This window comes from Vipera berus (genome assembly GCF_964194415.1).
Source record: "Vipera berus genome assembly, chromosome: 6".
Lineage (NCBI taxonomy): Eukaryota > Metazoa > Chordata > Lepidosauria > Squamata > Viperidae > Vipera > Vipera berus.
The window spans coordinates 9,041,839-9,059,159 of NC_138208.1; the positions used below are offsets into that span (position 1 = coordinate 9,041,839).

The 17,321-nt window shown below is 42.0% G+C and overlaps 2 protein-coding genes across 5 annotated transcripts in view; one reads left to right on the forward strand and one right to left on the reverse strand.

Moving 5' to 3' along the window:
• UPF2 (UPF2 regulator of nonsense mediated mRNA decay) overlaps nucleotides 1-755 on the reverse strand; it is a gene marked incomplete at its 3' end in the record, with an annotated part of 55,280 nt that extends 54,525 nt beyond the window's left edge. For all 3 annotated transcript variants that reach the window (XM_081331089.1, XM_081331088.1, XM_081331090.1), the window contains exon 1: nucleotides 642-755. The remainder of the gene's footprint in view (nucleotides 1-641) is intronic.
• An 11,126-nt stretch (nucleotides 756-11,881) lies between these two features.
• DHTKD1 (dehydrogenase E1 and transketolase domain containing 1) overlaps nucleotides 11,882-17,321 on the forward strand; it is a 31,843-nt gene continuing 26,403 nt past the window's right edge. For both annotated transcript variants that reach the window (XR_014026953.1, XM_081331366.1), the window contains exons 1-3: nucleotides 11,882-12,075; nucleotides 13,452-13,607; nucleotides 14,424-14,635. Coding sequence is in view for 1 of the 2 variants with exons in the window: in XM_081331366.1 (XP_081187492.1) it covers nucleotides 11,892-12,075; nucleotides 13,452-13,607; nucleotides 14,424-14,635 (552 nt within the window). In the remaining variant the exon portion in view is untranslated. The remainder of the gene's footprint in view (nucleotides 12,076-13,451; nucleotides 13,608-14,423; nucleotides 14,636-17,321) is intronic.

Sequence of the window (17,321 nt, forward strand, 5' to 3'; positions counted from 1 at the left end):
ATATATATATATAGATAGATAGAGAGAGAGAGAGAGAGAGAGAGAGGGAGAGAGAGAGAGAGGGAGAGAGATAATGGTATAAGAGATAGACGAGATTGGTAGAGATAGATGATAAGGTAGGTAGACTAGATATAAATGACAGACAGGCAGAGGGAGCGATAGACAGACAAGACAGAGACAACCAGCCCAGCAGAACCTCCGACTTCCCCAGCTCAGTTTTTAGCCCCGGCTTTCTCGCCCCCTCCCCCAACACAACGCCCCTCCTTCCCCCACCAAACCCGGCTCTTCCCCCCCCCACGCAGCCCCTTCCAAAGGTCGCGAACGGCCCAGCCCCAACCGAGCCCCCCCCCAGCCTGAGCCCCCCCCCACTCCCTCACAGGGCCCCGCGGCTCCAGCGACCCCTCCCCAGGACGGCCCCGGCCCAGCCGCGCCTTCCCCCCCCCCGCGTCGCCTGGAGGGGCTCTCGGCGCCCTCCCCGCCACAACACCCCCGCGAGGTAGGCCACCCCCGGAGCGTCGGCGGAGGGAAACGGGCCCTCCCGCCCACCGCCCGGGCCCTCCTCCCCCCGCGGCCCAGCCTCTCCCCTCAAGCCGCGCTCCCGACCGGGCCGAAGGCGCGGAGGACGCCGAGGGGGCGGTTACCTCGGCCCGCCGTAAACATCGGTTCCAGCTTCTGCAGCTCCAGCTCCGTCAGGCTCTTCTCTCCCCCCCTCACTTTCTGCCAGGGCGAGGACCCCGCCCCCCAGGCTGCCCCGCGGGACGCCTGATCCTAGCCGGGCTGCTCCAGCCCCCGCCTCGAGCCTTCCCCCGCCACAAGGAAAGAGGTCAGGGAAGAGTAGCGTGCAGCGCTCGGCTGGAAGGAATCGGAGCCTTCCGCGCGGCGGGCGGGCGGGACCGAGGCCTCAAGCCCGTCAGGCAGTGTTTTAGACAGCCTTCGCTCCTCCGGGTCCTGAAGGAGGTGAGAGAGCTGGGCAACCCCGTGCTTTGGTTACCAGGGGAGGCGGAAGTGGCCGAGGGGGCGTGGCTTTCTTCTGGAAGTGGGTGGAGCTCAGTCTCCAAGCTGCAGCTTTTGAAAGCCATTTCTTTCGAATTTGCTGCCCGTTTGGGAATAATATTACAAAGGGGGGGGAAAGTTACTAGAATTGAATCCCTGCTCAATTCTTTTTTGAGAGGGAGAAAGGAATGCAAAATATGCACCCTAGTGCTGAATTATGCCTGTCAAAGAAATCTTTAAAACAAAATTTACTCCCAACCCTAATTAGAGATTCAAACAACATGCATATTTAGTATTTAAGTAACGTTTACACTTAACTAACGTTAAACTAGTGTTTAAAAGTTTATCTAAATATCTATCTAATAATTTTATTAGGTTTTCCTGATTAGTTCTTCGCGCTGTTCCAAAACCAATGAATGAATGAATGAGCTGACAGGTCTTAAGCAAACCAAAGTTTATATTTTCATAGATTTCAATAGACTTAGAGAAATTGACTACTTCTGGATAAGGATCAGGCGATACATACTGTAGTTTCTTCCCTGTCTTGGTTGTAATGAAACCCAACTGGAATTGTGCTTAAGCATAATTTTTTTATTGCTGAAAGAAAGCCTTTGAAACATGTGGCTTGTACATCCGCAATACAAACAAGGAAGAAAGAAATGAGAAATTTTGATGTTATTAAAGTTAAGATATGGTATTGCTGTAGTTACCACATAAACATTTACTTGTCTTAGAGGGCAACTGGCTTGTAATTCTGATATAGTTTGCTTTTTTCACCGGACTCTACTTCTATTTACTTGAATTTAAAAACCACCCAATCCCAATGGATTCTGGGTGGTGTACAAAACTAGAAAATAAAAGATTGGGGGGGAAAACCAAATGCAAAACCTACACTGCAATAATCTTGCAAAGAAGAAAAACAAGTGCGAGGCCATAGGCAAACAATAATACATCCACATCTGGAACCAAAATCAGATTTCAGAGCTTGAGAGATATATAACTGTTTGGGGCTGGAGTACTTTTTCCAGAAAATGGAAAACTTGATGTGCAAAACTCCCTGGGAACATTGCCTTGAAACTCTTAATTAAATGGAATATTTTGTCAATTAGGGGGCTCAGCTGTTTATAGTGTTCAATCTGAGGAGCAAAGCAGTGATCTCACTGTCATTTGCAATTCTTGCTCTATGGTAATCCTATCGGAAATGCAAACTAAATCATGTATTAATTTGGGGTATGAAGAAAACAATGAAAGCTTTTTTTTCAATTAACAGTGTGCTGTGTTAAGCCCTGGTTTGCTTTTTCTGAGGCTCAATCTACAGTCTTAATTTGGCTATTGTGGTAAAGTCACCACCTGAATCTTGATTTAATGGTAAATACGTAAAACTACAAGCCACATCCACACAGCACTCTTAAGTTATAAAGGCTTGGCATCTTAACTAAAGTCAGCAAGTCTGACTCTTTTGACAGATCAGTTATACAAACTATGACATAATGTAGTAGTAATAGTAGTAGTAGTAATAGTAATAATATAAAAAAGTTGGAAGGGATCTTGGAGGTCAACTAGTCCAACCCCCTGCTCAGGCAAGAAACCCTATACCATTTCAGACAAATGGCTGTCCAGTCTCTTCTTAAAAACTTCCAGTGTTGGAGCATTCACAACTTCTGGAGGCAGGTTGTTCCACTTGTTAATTGTTCTAATTGTCATGAAATTTCTCCTTAGTTCTAGGTTGCTTCTCTCCTTGATAAGTTTCCATCCGTTGCTTCCCGTCCTGCCTTCAGGTGCTTTGGAGAATAGCTTGACTCCCTCTTCTTTGTGGCAACCCCTGAGATATTGGAACACTGCTATCATGTCCCCCCTTGTCCTTCTCTTCATTTGACTAGACATACCCAATTCCAGCAACCGTTCCTTATATGTTTTAGCCTCCAGTGCCCTGATCATCTTTGCATGAACATGACATTAAACATATCCTTTGATGCAAATTCTGGATTAAGATACTAATCACAAAAGGATTTGTTGTAGGTAGTTGCATTTCTTCAGGCTGGTTTGATGAAGCTGTTCACATAACATGCTTAATAGTGTCTTTTATTGCATGTTGTACAAAATGAACAACTTGGTCACTGCCAAGTCAGAATATCGACAAGCTATATTAGAATAACAGTTTACTCTCTGAAAAAAGGAGGATGGATGGATCACTTCAATTCTCACCAATGGTTCTGTGTAGCTTGTAGAGTTTACAACAATTGTTGAATGTTTTGATAGAGTGTAGAACAAAAAAGAAATGAGGATAGAAAAATTCTGTCACCTCGCAAAAGAAAACCCAGATATCCTGGAATGCTGCTAGCATTACAATAAAAATGTAATTGCAGGTGGTAGTGGTAATGTAACATGAATGTAAATTAATTAGCTGCAAAATCTGGATGACTATAGAGAAAATCCTCTACTTCAAGACTTTGTTTAGTGACCATTTGTAGTTACAACAGTACTGGAAAAAGTGACTTATGACTGTTTTTCACACGACCTTGGCAGCATCCCCATGGTCACCTGATCAAAATCCAGACAACTGATTGTCAATTGTGAATCCAGACAACAATCTTGGCAAATGACTCCTATTTATGACGGTCACAGCATCCTGGGGTCACGTGATCCCCTTTTGCGACCTTCTGACAAGCAAAATCAATGGGAGAAGCCAGATTCACTTAACAACTATGTTACTAACTTAACAACTCATTCATTTAACAACTGAGGCAAGAGAGATCACCAAATGGGGCAAAACTCACTTAATAAATGTCTCACCTAGCAACATAAATTTTGGGCTCATTTATGGTTGTAAGTCAAGGACCACCACTATATGGCTGCAAAGGAAGCTACATATAGATCTCTTCTGCTTTCAAATAGTTTTGTGGATTTTCTAGATTCAGAATTTGGTAGGCCTAGACCAGACATGTCAAACGCAACGTATCGGGACAGTTTTGCCATTACCAGCAACGGGGTGGGTGCGGCTTCCTCATGACGCGTCTGACCTGCAGGCCGGCAGTTTGATACCCCTGTCCTAGACCCTCTATCTATGATTCTTTGTTCCTCTCTTTTTACTCCCTTTTTAGCAGAATCATGGGTTTACACAATAGATTAAAGACTGAACCATGAAATTATTTTTTAAAAATTAATGCACTGTCTTTCTGTTCAGGAAGAATCTGCAGGCCACTTCCAAAGACAATATCTCTGATGCCAGTTGCGGTCGAGAAAAAGGTTACATCCGTGAGCAAAAGGCAGCCAGCAAGTGAAGGAAGCTGGGATTCTGTCAGTGGGGTAAAGACTCTGTCTTTGCAAAAAGATAAGTACACCAGCTTTTAATTGCTGTGAATCATCTGCTCCATCCTAAATCCGAAAATTATCCATCAATCTGGCTAAATTGGCTTAGGGATGTTAGCCATTGTTAGCCCACGTGTTAAGAACTTGAAAATATTAGTCTGATTGTGTCATGCAACAGACTTCTTGGAGAGTGCAAAAATTCTTCTATTTTACAGATCGCAACCGGAAATATTTGGTGCCTAAGGATAGACGAAGTGGGGAGAGGGGCCCTGTGCTTACTAGAAAGATGAGTGAGAAGGCTGTACTATGTTTTGGAGTTGACAGTGTGGAGACAAAGCAGCCATCAACAAGAGGCCTTCTTTGAGGGAGATGGACGGTTCGGAGATGTGAAAAAATAATGAAATAAAATTATGCTTGGGGTAGGCCTGCAATTGTAAGTATCCAACCAAGTTGCCACAAATCGAATGAAAGTACAAGTAAAGAAAGGAAGAGTCGCCTTCTAGAATACAGGTAGTCCTTGACTTATGACCACAACTGAGCCCAAACTTTCTGTTGCTGATACATTTGTTAAGTCAGATTTGCCCCACTTTACGACCTTTCTTGCCACGGCTGTTAAGCGAATCACCAAACCTGATAAGTTGGGAAGAGAGTTATCAAGTGAATCTGTTTTCCCCGTTGATTTTGGCTTGTCGAAAAGGTTGCAAAAGGGGATCGTGTGACCCCAGGACACAGCAATGGTCGTAAGTATGAGTCAGTTGCCAAGAATCTGAATTTTGATCCCGTGATCATGGAGATGTTACAAAGGCCGTTAAGGGCGAAAAACGGTCATAAGTCCTCTTTTTTTCCAGGGCCCTTGCAACTTTGAACCGTCAGTAAATGAACTATTGTAAGTTGAGGAATACCTGTATGATATCATAACTGCAAAGGTTTTGCTTGGAGCAAGAAAATCTAGATTCTTGATGTTGACCTCCAGCCGTGGAATCTAAAGGGGTGTCTTTGATACAGACCCTCTCCACTTTCCCAGCTGAGCTGGATGCAAGTTGTGAGATACCACTGTGGGAGGAGTATTTCTAGCAGGACTACCAGATTCTGTAACAGCTTTGTTCCCTATGCAGTCCGTCTGGTAAACTCGCAAGATATGTTTTTTTCGCCATGCATATTTATACATCCGAACTAGGCTGTGTTGTTTCTCTGGGCCACATAGGTGTGTGTATGTGGGTATATGCATAATTTATTTATTTTTGTTGTATTTATGCAGTGCATATTGGAGGTGGTTACCCTTTGAGAGCTGTACACAATGAAATCTCATTTTAACTTATGCTGATTAGTGTGCATACAAAGTGACAATAAAGTTGTTCTGTTCTATTCTATTTTCCAATATCTATTCTATTCTATTCTATTCTATTCTATTCTATTCTATTCTATTCTATTCTATTCTATTCTATTCTATTCTATTCTATTCTATTCTATTCTATTCTACTCTATTCTACTCTATTCTATTCTACTCTACTCTACTCTACTCTACTCTACTCTACTCTACTCTACTATGCTCTATTCTTCAAATTAGGATTAGGGATTCATTTAACAACTGTCTTGCTTAGCAACATAAATATTGGGCTCCTTTGTAATCAGGGGGTACCTGTACGTAAAAGGCAACATGTGTTGTGGGATAAGGCTGGTTGATCCAAATTGTTTGCAAACTTCATCGTGCAACAAATGTTTCCTTTGCACGGTTTGCAGTTCGCAATAGCAGAGAAGAGCCGGCTCCATCCACCGGGGCTGCCCACCCACCTGTAACATCTATTCTATTCTATTCTATTCTATTCTATTCTATTCTATTCTATTCTATTCTATTCTATTCTATTCTATTCTATTCTATTCTATTCTATTGTTTCATTATTCTATTCTATTCTACTCTACTCTACTCTACTCTACTCTACTCTACTCTACTCTACTCCATTCCATTCCATTGTTTCATTCTTCTATTCTATTCTATTCTATTCTATTCTATTCTATTCTATTCTATTCTATTCTATTCTATTCTATTCTATTCTATTCTTCAAATTAGGATTAGGGATTCATTTAACAACTGTCTTGCTTAGCAACATAAATATTGGGCTCCTTTGTAATCAGGGGGTACCTGTACGTAAAAGGCAACATGTGTAGTGGGATAAGGCTGGTTGATCCAAATTGTTTGTAAACTTCACCCGACAAATGTTGCCTTTGCACGGTTTGCAATTGGCGACAGCAGCGAAGAGCCGGCTCCATCCACCGGGGCCGCCCACCCACCTGTAACATCTATTCTATTCTATTCTATTCTATTCTATTCTATTCTATTCTATTCTATTCTATTCTATTCTATTGTTTCATTATTCTATTCTATTCTATTCTATTCTATTCTATTCTATTCTATTCTATTCTATTCTATTCTATTCTACTCTACTCTACTCTACTCTACTCCATTCCATTCCATTGTTTCATTCTTCTATTCTATTCTATTCTATTCTATTCTATTCTATTCTATTCTATTCTTCAAATTAGGATTAGGGATTCATTTAACAACTGTCTTGCTTAGCAACATAAATATTGGGCTCCTTTGTAATCAGGGGGTACCTGTACGTAAAAGGCAACATGTGTAATGGGATAAGGCTGGTTGATCCAAATTGTTTGCAAACTTCACCGTGCGACAAATGTTGCCTTTGCACGGTTTGCAATTGGCGACAGCAGTGAAGAGCCGGCTCCATCCACCGGGGCTGCCCACCCACCTGTAACATCTATTCTATTCTATTCTATTCTATTCTATTCTATTCTATTCTATTCTATTCTATTCTATTCTATTCTATTCTATTCTATTGTTTCATTATTCTATTCTATTCTATTCTACTCTACTCTACTCTACTCTACTCTACTCTACTCTACTCCATTCCATTCCATTGTTTCATTCTTCTATTCTATTCTATTCTATTCTATTCTATTCTATTCTATTCTATTCTATTCTATTCTATTCTATTCTATTCTATTCTATTCTATTCTTCAAATTAGGATTAGGGATTCATTTAACAACTGTCTTGCTTAGCAACATAAATATTGGGCTCCTTTGTAATCAGGGGGTACCTGTACGTAAAAGGCAACATGTGTAATGGGATAAGGCTGGTTGATCCAAATTGTTTGCAAACTTCACCGTGCGACAAATGTTGCCTTTGCACGGTTTGCAATTGGCGACAGCAGCGAAGAGCCGGCTCCATCCACCGGGGCTGCCCACCCACCTGTAACATCTATTCTATTCTATTCTATTCTATTCTATTCTATTCTATTCTATTCTATTCTATTCTATTCTATTCTATTCTATTCTATTCTATTCTATTCTATTGTTTCATTATTCTATTCTATTCTATTCTATTCTACTCTACTCTACTCTACTCTACTCTACTCTACTCCATTCCATTCCATTGTTTCATTCTTCTATTCTATTCTATTCTATTCTATTCTATTCTATTCTATTCTATTCTATTCTATTCTTCAAATTAGGATTAGGGATTCATTTAACAACTGTCTTGCTTAGCAACATAAATATTGGGCTCCTTTGTAATCAGGGGGTACCTGTACGTAAAAGGCAACATGTGTAATGGGATAAGGCTGGTTGATCCAAATTGTTTGCAAACTTCACCGTGCGACAAATGTTGCCTTTGCACGGTTTGCAATTGGCGACAGCAGCGAAGAGCCGGCTCCATCCACCGGGGCTGCCCACCCACCTGTAACATCTATTCTATTCTATTCTATTGTATTCTATTCTATTCTATTCTATTCTATTCTATTCTATTCTATTCTATTCTATTCTATTCTATTCTATTCTTCAAATTAGGATTAGGGATTCATTTAACAACTGTCTTGCTTAGCAACATAAATATTGGGCTCCTTTGTAATCAGGGGGTACCTGTACGTAAAAGGCAACATGTGTTGTGGGATAAGGCTGGTTGATCCAAATTGTTTGCAAACTTCACCGTGCGACAAATGTTGCCTTTGCACGGTTTGCAATTGGCGACAGCAGCGAAGAGCCGGCTCCATCCACCGGGGCCGCCCACCCACCTGTAACATCTATTCTATTCTATTCTATTCTATTCTATTCTATTCTATTCTATTCTATTCTATTCTATTCTATTCTATTCTATTCTATTCTATTCTATTCTATTGTTTCATTATTCTATTCTATTCTATTCTATTCTATTCTATTCTATTCTATTCTATTCTATTCTACTCTACTCTACTCTACTCTACTCCATTCCATTCCATTGTTTCATTCTTCTATTCTATTCTATTCTATTCTATTCTATTCTATTCTATTCTATTCTATTCTATTCTATTCTTCAAATTAGGATTAGGGATTCATTTAACAACTGTCTTGCTTAGCAACATAAATATTGGGCTCCTTTGTAATCAGGGGGTACCTGTACGTAAAAGGCAACATGTGTAATGGGATAAGGCTGGTTGATCCAAATTGTTTGCAAACTTCACCGTGCGACAAATGTTGCCTTTGCACGGTTTGCAATTGGCGACAGCAGTGAAGAGCCGGCTCCATCCACCGGGGCTGCCCACCCACCTGTAACATCTATTCTATTCTATTCTATTCTATTCTATTCTATTCTATTCTATTCTATTCTATTCTATTCTATTCTATTCTATTCTATTCTATTCTATTCTATTCTATTCTATTGTTTCATTATTCTATTCTATTCTATTCTACTCTACTCTACTCTACTCTACTCTACTCTACTCTACTCCATTCCATTCCATTGTTTCATTCTTCTATTCTATTCTATTCTATTCTATTCTATTCTATTCTATTCTATTCTATTCTATTCTATTCTATTCTTCAAATTAGGATTAGGGATTCATTTAACAACTGTCTTGCTTAGCAACATAAATATTGGGCTCCTTTGTAATCAGGGGGTACCTGTACGTAAAAGGCAACATGTGTAATGGGATAAGGCTGGTTGATCCAAATTGTTTGCAAACTTCACCGTGCGACAAATGTTGCCTTTGCACGGTTTGCAATTGGCGACAGCAGCGAAGAGCCGGCTCCATCCACCGGGGCTGCCCACCCACCTGTAACATCTATTCTATTCTATTCTATTCTATTCTATTCTATTCTATTCTATTCTATTCTATTCTATTCTATTCTATTCTATTCTATTCTATTCTATTCTATTGTTTCATTATTCTATTCTATTCTACTCTACTCTACTCTACTCTACTCTACTCTACTCTACTCTACTCTACTCCATTCCATTCCATTGTTTCATTATTCTATTCTATTCTATTCTATTCTATTCTATTCTATTCTATTCTATTCTATTCTATTCTATTCTATTCTTCAAATTAGGATTAGGGATTCATTTAACAACTGTCTTGCTTAGCAACATAAATATTGGGCTCCTTTGTAATCAGGGGGTACCTGTACGTAAAAGGCAACATGTGTTGTGGGATAAGGCTGGTTGATCCAAATTGTTTGCAAACTTCACCGTGCGACAAATGTTGCCTTTGCACGGTTTGCAATTGGCGACAGCAGCGAAGAGCCGGCTCCATCCACCGGGGCTGCCCACCCACCTGTAACATCTATTCTATTCTATTCTATTCTATTCTATTCTATTCTATTCTATTCTATTCTATTCTATTCTATTCTATTCTATTCTATTCTATTCTATTCTATTCTATTCTATTGTTTCATTATTCTATTCTATTCTATTCTACTCTACTCTACTCTACTCTACTCTACTCTACTCCATTCCATTCCATTGTTTCATTCTTCTATTCTATTCTATTCTATTCTATTCTATTCTATTCTATTCTATTCTATTCTATTCTATTCTATTCTATTCTATTCTATTCTTCAAATTAGGATTAGGGATTCATTTAACAACTGTCTTGCTTAGCAACATAAATATTGGGCTCCTTTGTAATCAGGGGGTACCTGTACGTAAAAGGCAACATGTGTAATGGGATAAGGCTGGTTGATCCAAATTGTTTGCAAACTTCACCGTGCGACAAATGTTGCCTTTGCACGGTTTGCAATTGGCGACAGCAGCGAAGAGCCGGCTCCATCCACCGGGGCTGCCCACCCACCTGTAACATCTATTCTATTCTATTCTATTCTATTCTATTCTATTCTATTCTATTCTATTCTATTCTATTCTATTCTATTCTATTCTATTCTATTCTATTCTATTGTTTCATTATTCTATTCTATTCTACTCTACTCTACTCTACTCTACTCTACTCTACTCTACTCTACTCCATTCCATTCCATTGTTTCATTATTCTATTCTATTCTATTCTATTCTATTCTATTCTATTCTATTCTATTCTATTCTTCAAATTAGGATTAGGGATTCATTTAACAACTGTCTTGCTTAGCAACATAAATATTGGGCTCCTTTGTAATCAGGGGGTACCTGTACGTAAAAGGCAACATGTGTTGTGGGATAAGGCTGGTTGATCCAAATTGTTTGCAAACTTCACCGTGCGACAAATGTTGCCTTTGCACGGTTTGCAATTGGCGACAGCAGCGAAGAGCCGGCTCCATCCACCGGGGCTGCCCACCCACCTGTAACATCTATTCTATTCTATTCTATTCTATTCTATTCTATTCTATTCTATTCTATTCTATTCTATTCTATTCTATTCTATTCTATTCTATTCTATTCTATTCTATTCTATTCTATTCTATTCTATTGTTTCATTATTCTATTCTATTCTATTCTATTCTACTCTACTCTACTCTACTCTACTCTACTCTACTCCATTCCATTCCATTGTTTCATTCTTCTATTCTATTCTATTCTATTCTATTCTATTCTATTCTATTCTATTCTATTCTATTCTTCAAATTAGGATTAGGGATTCATTTAACAACTGTCTTGCTTAGCAACATAAATATTGGGCTCCTTTGTAATCAGGGGGTACCTGTACGTAAAAGGCAACATGTGTAATGGGATAAGGCTGGTTGATCCAAATTGTTTGCAAACTTCACCGTGCGACAAATGTTGCCTTTGCACGGTTTGCAATTGGCGACAGCAGCGAAGAGCCGGCTCCATCCACCGGGGCTGCCCACCCACCTGTAACATCTATTCTATTCTATTCTATTGTATTCTATTCTATTCTATTCTATTCTATTCTATTCTATTCTATTCTATTCTATTCTATTCTATTCTATTCTTCAAATTAGGATTAGGGATTCATTTAACAACTGTCTTGCTTAGCAACATAAATATTGGGCTCCTTTGTAATCAGGGGGTACCTGTACGTAAAAGGCAACATGTGTAATGGGATAAGGCTGGTTGATCCAAATTGTCTGCAAACTTCACCGTGCGACAAATGTTGCCTTTGCACGGTTTGCAATTGGCGACAGCAGCGAAGAGCCGGCTCCATCCACCGGGGCTGCCCACCCACCTGTAACATCCAGAGCCGCCGCCCCCCGTGGGCGTGTCCTCTGCCCCCCTCTCTCCGGCTCCCCCAATCAGCACCGGGGGCGTTGTCGGGGGAGGCGGAGCCCCGCCGCTCTTGGCCCGGGGCCAGCCGAGCGAGTGGAGGCGATGGCTGCTGCGCGCTGCTTGGCCGGGCTGCGTGGCGGGGCTGCTGCGGGCGGCTGGAGGCCGCTGCTCGCCCGCTGGCCCCGGGGCTACCACACCGAGCGCGGCGTCTACGGCTACAAGCCCAGCCGCCAGGCGGAGGAACCCGGCCGGGGCGCGGAGCGAGCGGAGCCCTGCCGGCGAGCAGGTGGGGGGTGCCCCGGAGAAGCGGGCTGGGGGCGGGTGGGCGGGTGGGCGAGCTGGCGGATGTGGGGCTTGCCTGCAAGCACGCGAGTGGGGAGGCAGGAGCGGGTCTTGCAGTCACTCCGAGAAAGGAAGGAAGGAAGGAAGGAAGGAAGGAAGGAAGGAAGGAAGGAAGGAAGGAAGGAAGGAAGGAAGGAAGGAAGGAAGGAGAGAGATGAGGGAAGGAAGGAAGGAAGGAAGGAAGGAAGGAAGGAAATGAGGAAGGAAGGAAGGAAAGAAGGAAGGAAGGAGAGAGATGAGGGAAGGAAGGAAGGAAGGAAGGAGAGAGATGAGGGAAGGAAGGAAGGAAGGAAGGAAGGAAGGAAGGAAGGAAGGAAATGAGGAAGGAAGGAAGGAAAGAAGGAAGGAAGGAGAGAGATGAGGGAAGGAAGGAAGGAAGGAAGGAGAGAGATGAGGGAAGGAAGGAAGGAAGGAAGGAAGGAAGGAAGGAAGGAAGGAAATGAGGAAGGAAGGAAGGAAAGAAGGAAGGAAGGAGAGAGATGAGGGAAGGAAGGAAGGAAGGAAGGAGAGAGATGAGGGAAGGAAGGAAGGAAGGAAGGAAGGAGAGAGATGAAGGAAGGAAGGAAGGAAATGAGGAAGGAAGGAAGGAAAGAAGGAAGGAAGGAGAGAGATGAGGGAAGGAAGGAAGGAAATGAGGAAGGAAGGAAGGAGATGAGGGAAGGAAGGAAGGAAGGAGAGATGAGGGAAGGAAGGAAGGAAGGAGAGAGATGAGGGAAGGAAGGAAGGAAGGAAGGAAGGAGAGAGATGAAGGAAGGAAGGAAGGAGAGAGATGAAGGAAGGAAGGAAATGAAGGAAGGAAGGAGAGAGATGAGGGAAGGAAGGAAATGAGGAAGGAAGGAAGGAGAGAGATGAAGGAAGGAAGGAAGGAAGGAAGGAGATGAGGAACGAAGGAAGGAGATGAACTAAGGAGATGTGTGAAGGAAGGAAGGAAGGAAGGAAGGAGATGAGGAACAAAGGAAGAAGATGAAGGAAGGAGTCCCATTCTAAAGGACTGGTATTTATGATGGTTGCAATGTCCCGGCGTCACGTGATTCCCCTTTTGCTGACAAGCAAAGTCAATGGGGAAGTCAGATTCACTTAACAACTGAAGTGATTTACTTAACCATGGCAAGAAAAGTCGTAAAATGGAGCCAAACTCACTTGGCAACTGTCTCACTCAGCAAGAAAAATTTGGCGTCCAGTTGTGACCATAAGTCAAGGACTACCTCTTATGTTTTTTACTTGCGCTAGACTTAATCAAAGAAATGTGGATTCTTCCTATGCTTTCTCATCGTACGTTATATTTTGGAAATGAGCTAAAATTGTTCTCTTAATTTGCAGCTGACCACAGATTAGCTCGCTTAGTGACTGCCTATCATGAACATGGGCACAAAGCAGCCAAAATCAATCCGCTCTTTGCTGGCCAGGCTGTGATGGATGGGGTGCCAGAAATTCAGATTTTGACGGAAACCTTACAAGGCCCTTTCAATACAGCAGGTGATGTCAAATAATCCTTGTGGGTGTCTTTTTTACAGTTGTGTCTAACTCACGTCAACTCAGAAATAGCATTTACTGCAGTGGTGGAAGATCGTAGAAGGCAGATGTTAAGCAGAGTGGGCCCTGACTGAAGTCCACCAGGAAACCCTAAAGCTGGAAACTAGATTGAGAATTTTTAAACAGGAAAAAAAAATCCCGAAATAGAGTAAGGGCAAACTGTATTCCATATTGTATATTATTCTATTTATATCCCATCTTTGTTACTGTTTTATAAACAAGGTGGTGAATATATCCCAAACACCTTCCTCCTAATTTCCCTACAACAACATCCCTGTGAGGTGGGTTAGGCTAAACGAGTATGACTGGCCCAAGATCATTCAGCTGGCTTTCATGGCTACGGTAGGACTAGAACTCACTGTCTCCTGGTGATTGGCCCAAAGTTACCCAACCAACTTTCATGCCTAAAGCAGGACTAGAACTCGCTGTCTCCTGGTGATTGGCGCAAAGTCACCCAGACAGTTTTTATGCCGAAGGTGGGACTAGAACTCATCCTCTCCTGGTGATTGGCCCAAAGACATCCAGCTGGCTTTCATGCCAAACTGGAACTAGAACTCACAGTCTCCTAGTTTCTAGCTTGGTGCCTTGACCACTAGCCCAAACTGGCTCTCTTAGGTTGCCATGAATAGGGCTATAAACTCCACAAGAGTCAAACTGAGCAGAAAATATTGCAAGGAGAACATTTGTATCATTCTGGGAATCTTGGACGGTTACTGACCAGAGATGACCTATTATGTTACTGTATTCTTTCCACTTCAGGGCTTTTGAACATGGGAAAGGATGAAGCTTCTCTTGAAGATGTCGTGTCTTATCTGGGGCACATCTTCTGTGGACACATCTCCATAGAGACCAGCCAGCTATCAAGTATGCAAGAAAAGGAATGGATTGCTAAACGGTTTGAGGAGCTGAAGCAAGAAGCTTTTACTACCGAAGAGAAAAAGTATTTGTCCAAGCTCATGCTAGAATCTCAGGTGCATTGTAGAAATGTCTGCGCATGCATGCAAGAAAATAATGTTCTTGAGAGATGCAAGAAGCAAAACTGATTGATGAAAAGGGACGGTTGTGTTTGATTGAGGTGGTCCTCGAGTTACAGCCATTTGTAATCATCTCAAGCTACAATGACACCGGGAAAAAGTGACTTATGACTGGCCCCCACACTGAAGTCCCTTGTAGCATTCCCACCGTCACATGATCAGAACAGAGTAACAGAGTTGGAAGGGACCTTGGAGGTCTTCTAGTCCAACCCCCTACTCTGGCTGGAAACCCTATACCATTTCAGACTAAATGGCTGTCCAGTCTCTTCTTAAAAACTTCCAGCATTGGAGCATTCACAGCAGGTTGTTCCACTGGTTAACTGTTCTAACTGTCAAGAAATTTCTCCTTAATTCTAAGTTGTTTCTCTCCTTGATTAGTTTCCATCCATTACTTCTTGTCCCGCTTTCAGGTGCTCTGGAGAATAGGTCAACCCCCTGTTCTTTGTGTAAGCCCCTCAAATATTGGAACACTGCTATCATGTCAGACCTAGTCTTTTTTTCCCCTGAATTAGACATACCCAATTCCTGCAACCGTTCTTCGTATGTTTTAGCCTCCAGTCCCCTGATCATCTTTGTCGCTCTTCTCTGCACTCTTTCCAGAGTCTCCACATATATTATTGTATTGTATTGTATTGTACTGTACTGTACTATGTAACACAGTTGGAAGGAAACCCTATACCAGGGTAGGCAACCTTGGCTCTTTTATGACTCGTGGACTTCAACTCCCAGAATTCCTGAGCCAGCATGGCTCAGCTTGGAAACCTCTCCCTTTCCCCTCAGCGTGGCTGGCTCAGGAATTCTGGGAATTGAAATCCACGAGTCACAAAAGAGCCAAGGTTGCCTACCCCTGCCCCTTTACTATCCAGACAAATGGTTGTCCAATCTCTTTTTAAAAACCTCCAGTGTTGGAGCACCCACAACTTTTTGGAGGCAGGTTGTTCCACTAGTTAATTGTTCTGTCAGGAAATTTCTCCTTAGTTCTAGGTTGCTTCTCTCTTTGGTTAGTTTCCATCCGTTGCTTCTTGTCCTGTCTTGGTGCTTTGGAGAATAGCTTGACTCCCTCTTCTTTGGGGCAGCCCCTGAGATATTGGAACACTGCTATCTTATCCCCCCTCGTCCTTCTTGTCACTAGACTAGACAAATCCAATTCCAGCAACCGTTCCTTATATGTTTTAGCCTCCAACTCCTTAATCATCTTTGTTGCTCTTCTATGCACTCTTTCCAGAGTCTCAGCGTCTTTGAATCTCAACCAGTTTCTGTTTATGATGGTTGCAACATCCCGTGGTCACATGATCTCCATTTGCGACCTTCCCAGCTGTTTTCCAACAAGCAAAGTCAGTGGGGGAAGCCAGATTCACTTAACAACCTCATGATTCCCTCAACAAACGCAGTGATTTGCTTAACGACCATGACAAAAAAAAGGCAGTTAAATCAGGCGTGTTTCATTTAACAAGCTCGTTGCTTAGCAACTGGTCCCAATCATGGTTGTAACTCAAGGACTACCTGTAATAAATGCAACTGATATTTTGAAGGGCATTTTTTTTTACCTTGACTTAATTTAATTGATAGCCTCATTCTGTGAAACTACCTGATTTGTACATGAAGTCTCTTTGTAGGGAAGGCTATGTCTTGTTGGAGTCAGGGTTTTAAAGGTGTGCTAGAGCCAGTGGTGGGATTCAAATATGTGAACAACCGGTTCTCTGCATGGATGCCGCTTCCAGAAGTCCATTCTGGGCCTGGGCAACAAAAACATAGGTACTAGTTCTGTCGAAGTGATGCGAACTGGCTGAATCCCACCACTGGCTAGAGCTACCATAGTATCTGTCCTTGCAAAGTTATATGTATTCAAGTACAGTTAGTCCTCGACTTACAACAGTTTGGTGACCGTTCAAAGTTATAATGACTGAAAAAAGGGACTTATTGACAGTTTTTCACACTTACCACCTTTGCAGCATCCCCACGGTCGCGTGATCAAAATTCAGAATTAGCCACTGGTTCATACTTAAGACAGTTGCAATGTCCTGGGGCCTTGTGATCCCCTTTTGCCACCTTCAGTAAAGTTAATGGGGGGATCCAGATTCACTTAACGACCGGGTAGCTAATTTAGCAGGGATGTGATAAGGAAAGTCATAAAGTGCGGCAAAACCCACTTAACAAATGTCTCCCTTAGCAACATAAATCTTGGGCTCAATTGTGCCTGTAAGTCAAGCATTCCTTATTGGCTAATAGAGACACTAATGTATTTTCCAGGGACTTTATTGTGTTGATTTGAAGCCTCACTGGAAGAAGAAAAATATCTGTCAGGGTAATAATTTAATAGCTAAATAGCTTATGTAATGATGTAATAGAATATAAGGTGGATGATGCAATGATAGGAATGATTCAGCAGGGTCTGTGTCTATTTAAGAGCCTGAGTATAAAAGGGAAGGCTTTTGCTGGTGTGTGTCTCGTCCGTTTCCTGCTGTAACTGCTGTATGTTGGAGTTTGCTGTATTACCACATGTATGTATATTGTTCCAGGTGTATGATATTGTAGATAATGTAAGATAAACCACCATTTAATATAGACCACTGTTTACTGTGTTTACTCCTGGGTTATCTCAGCGCAATAAGAGATGCTCTGA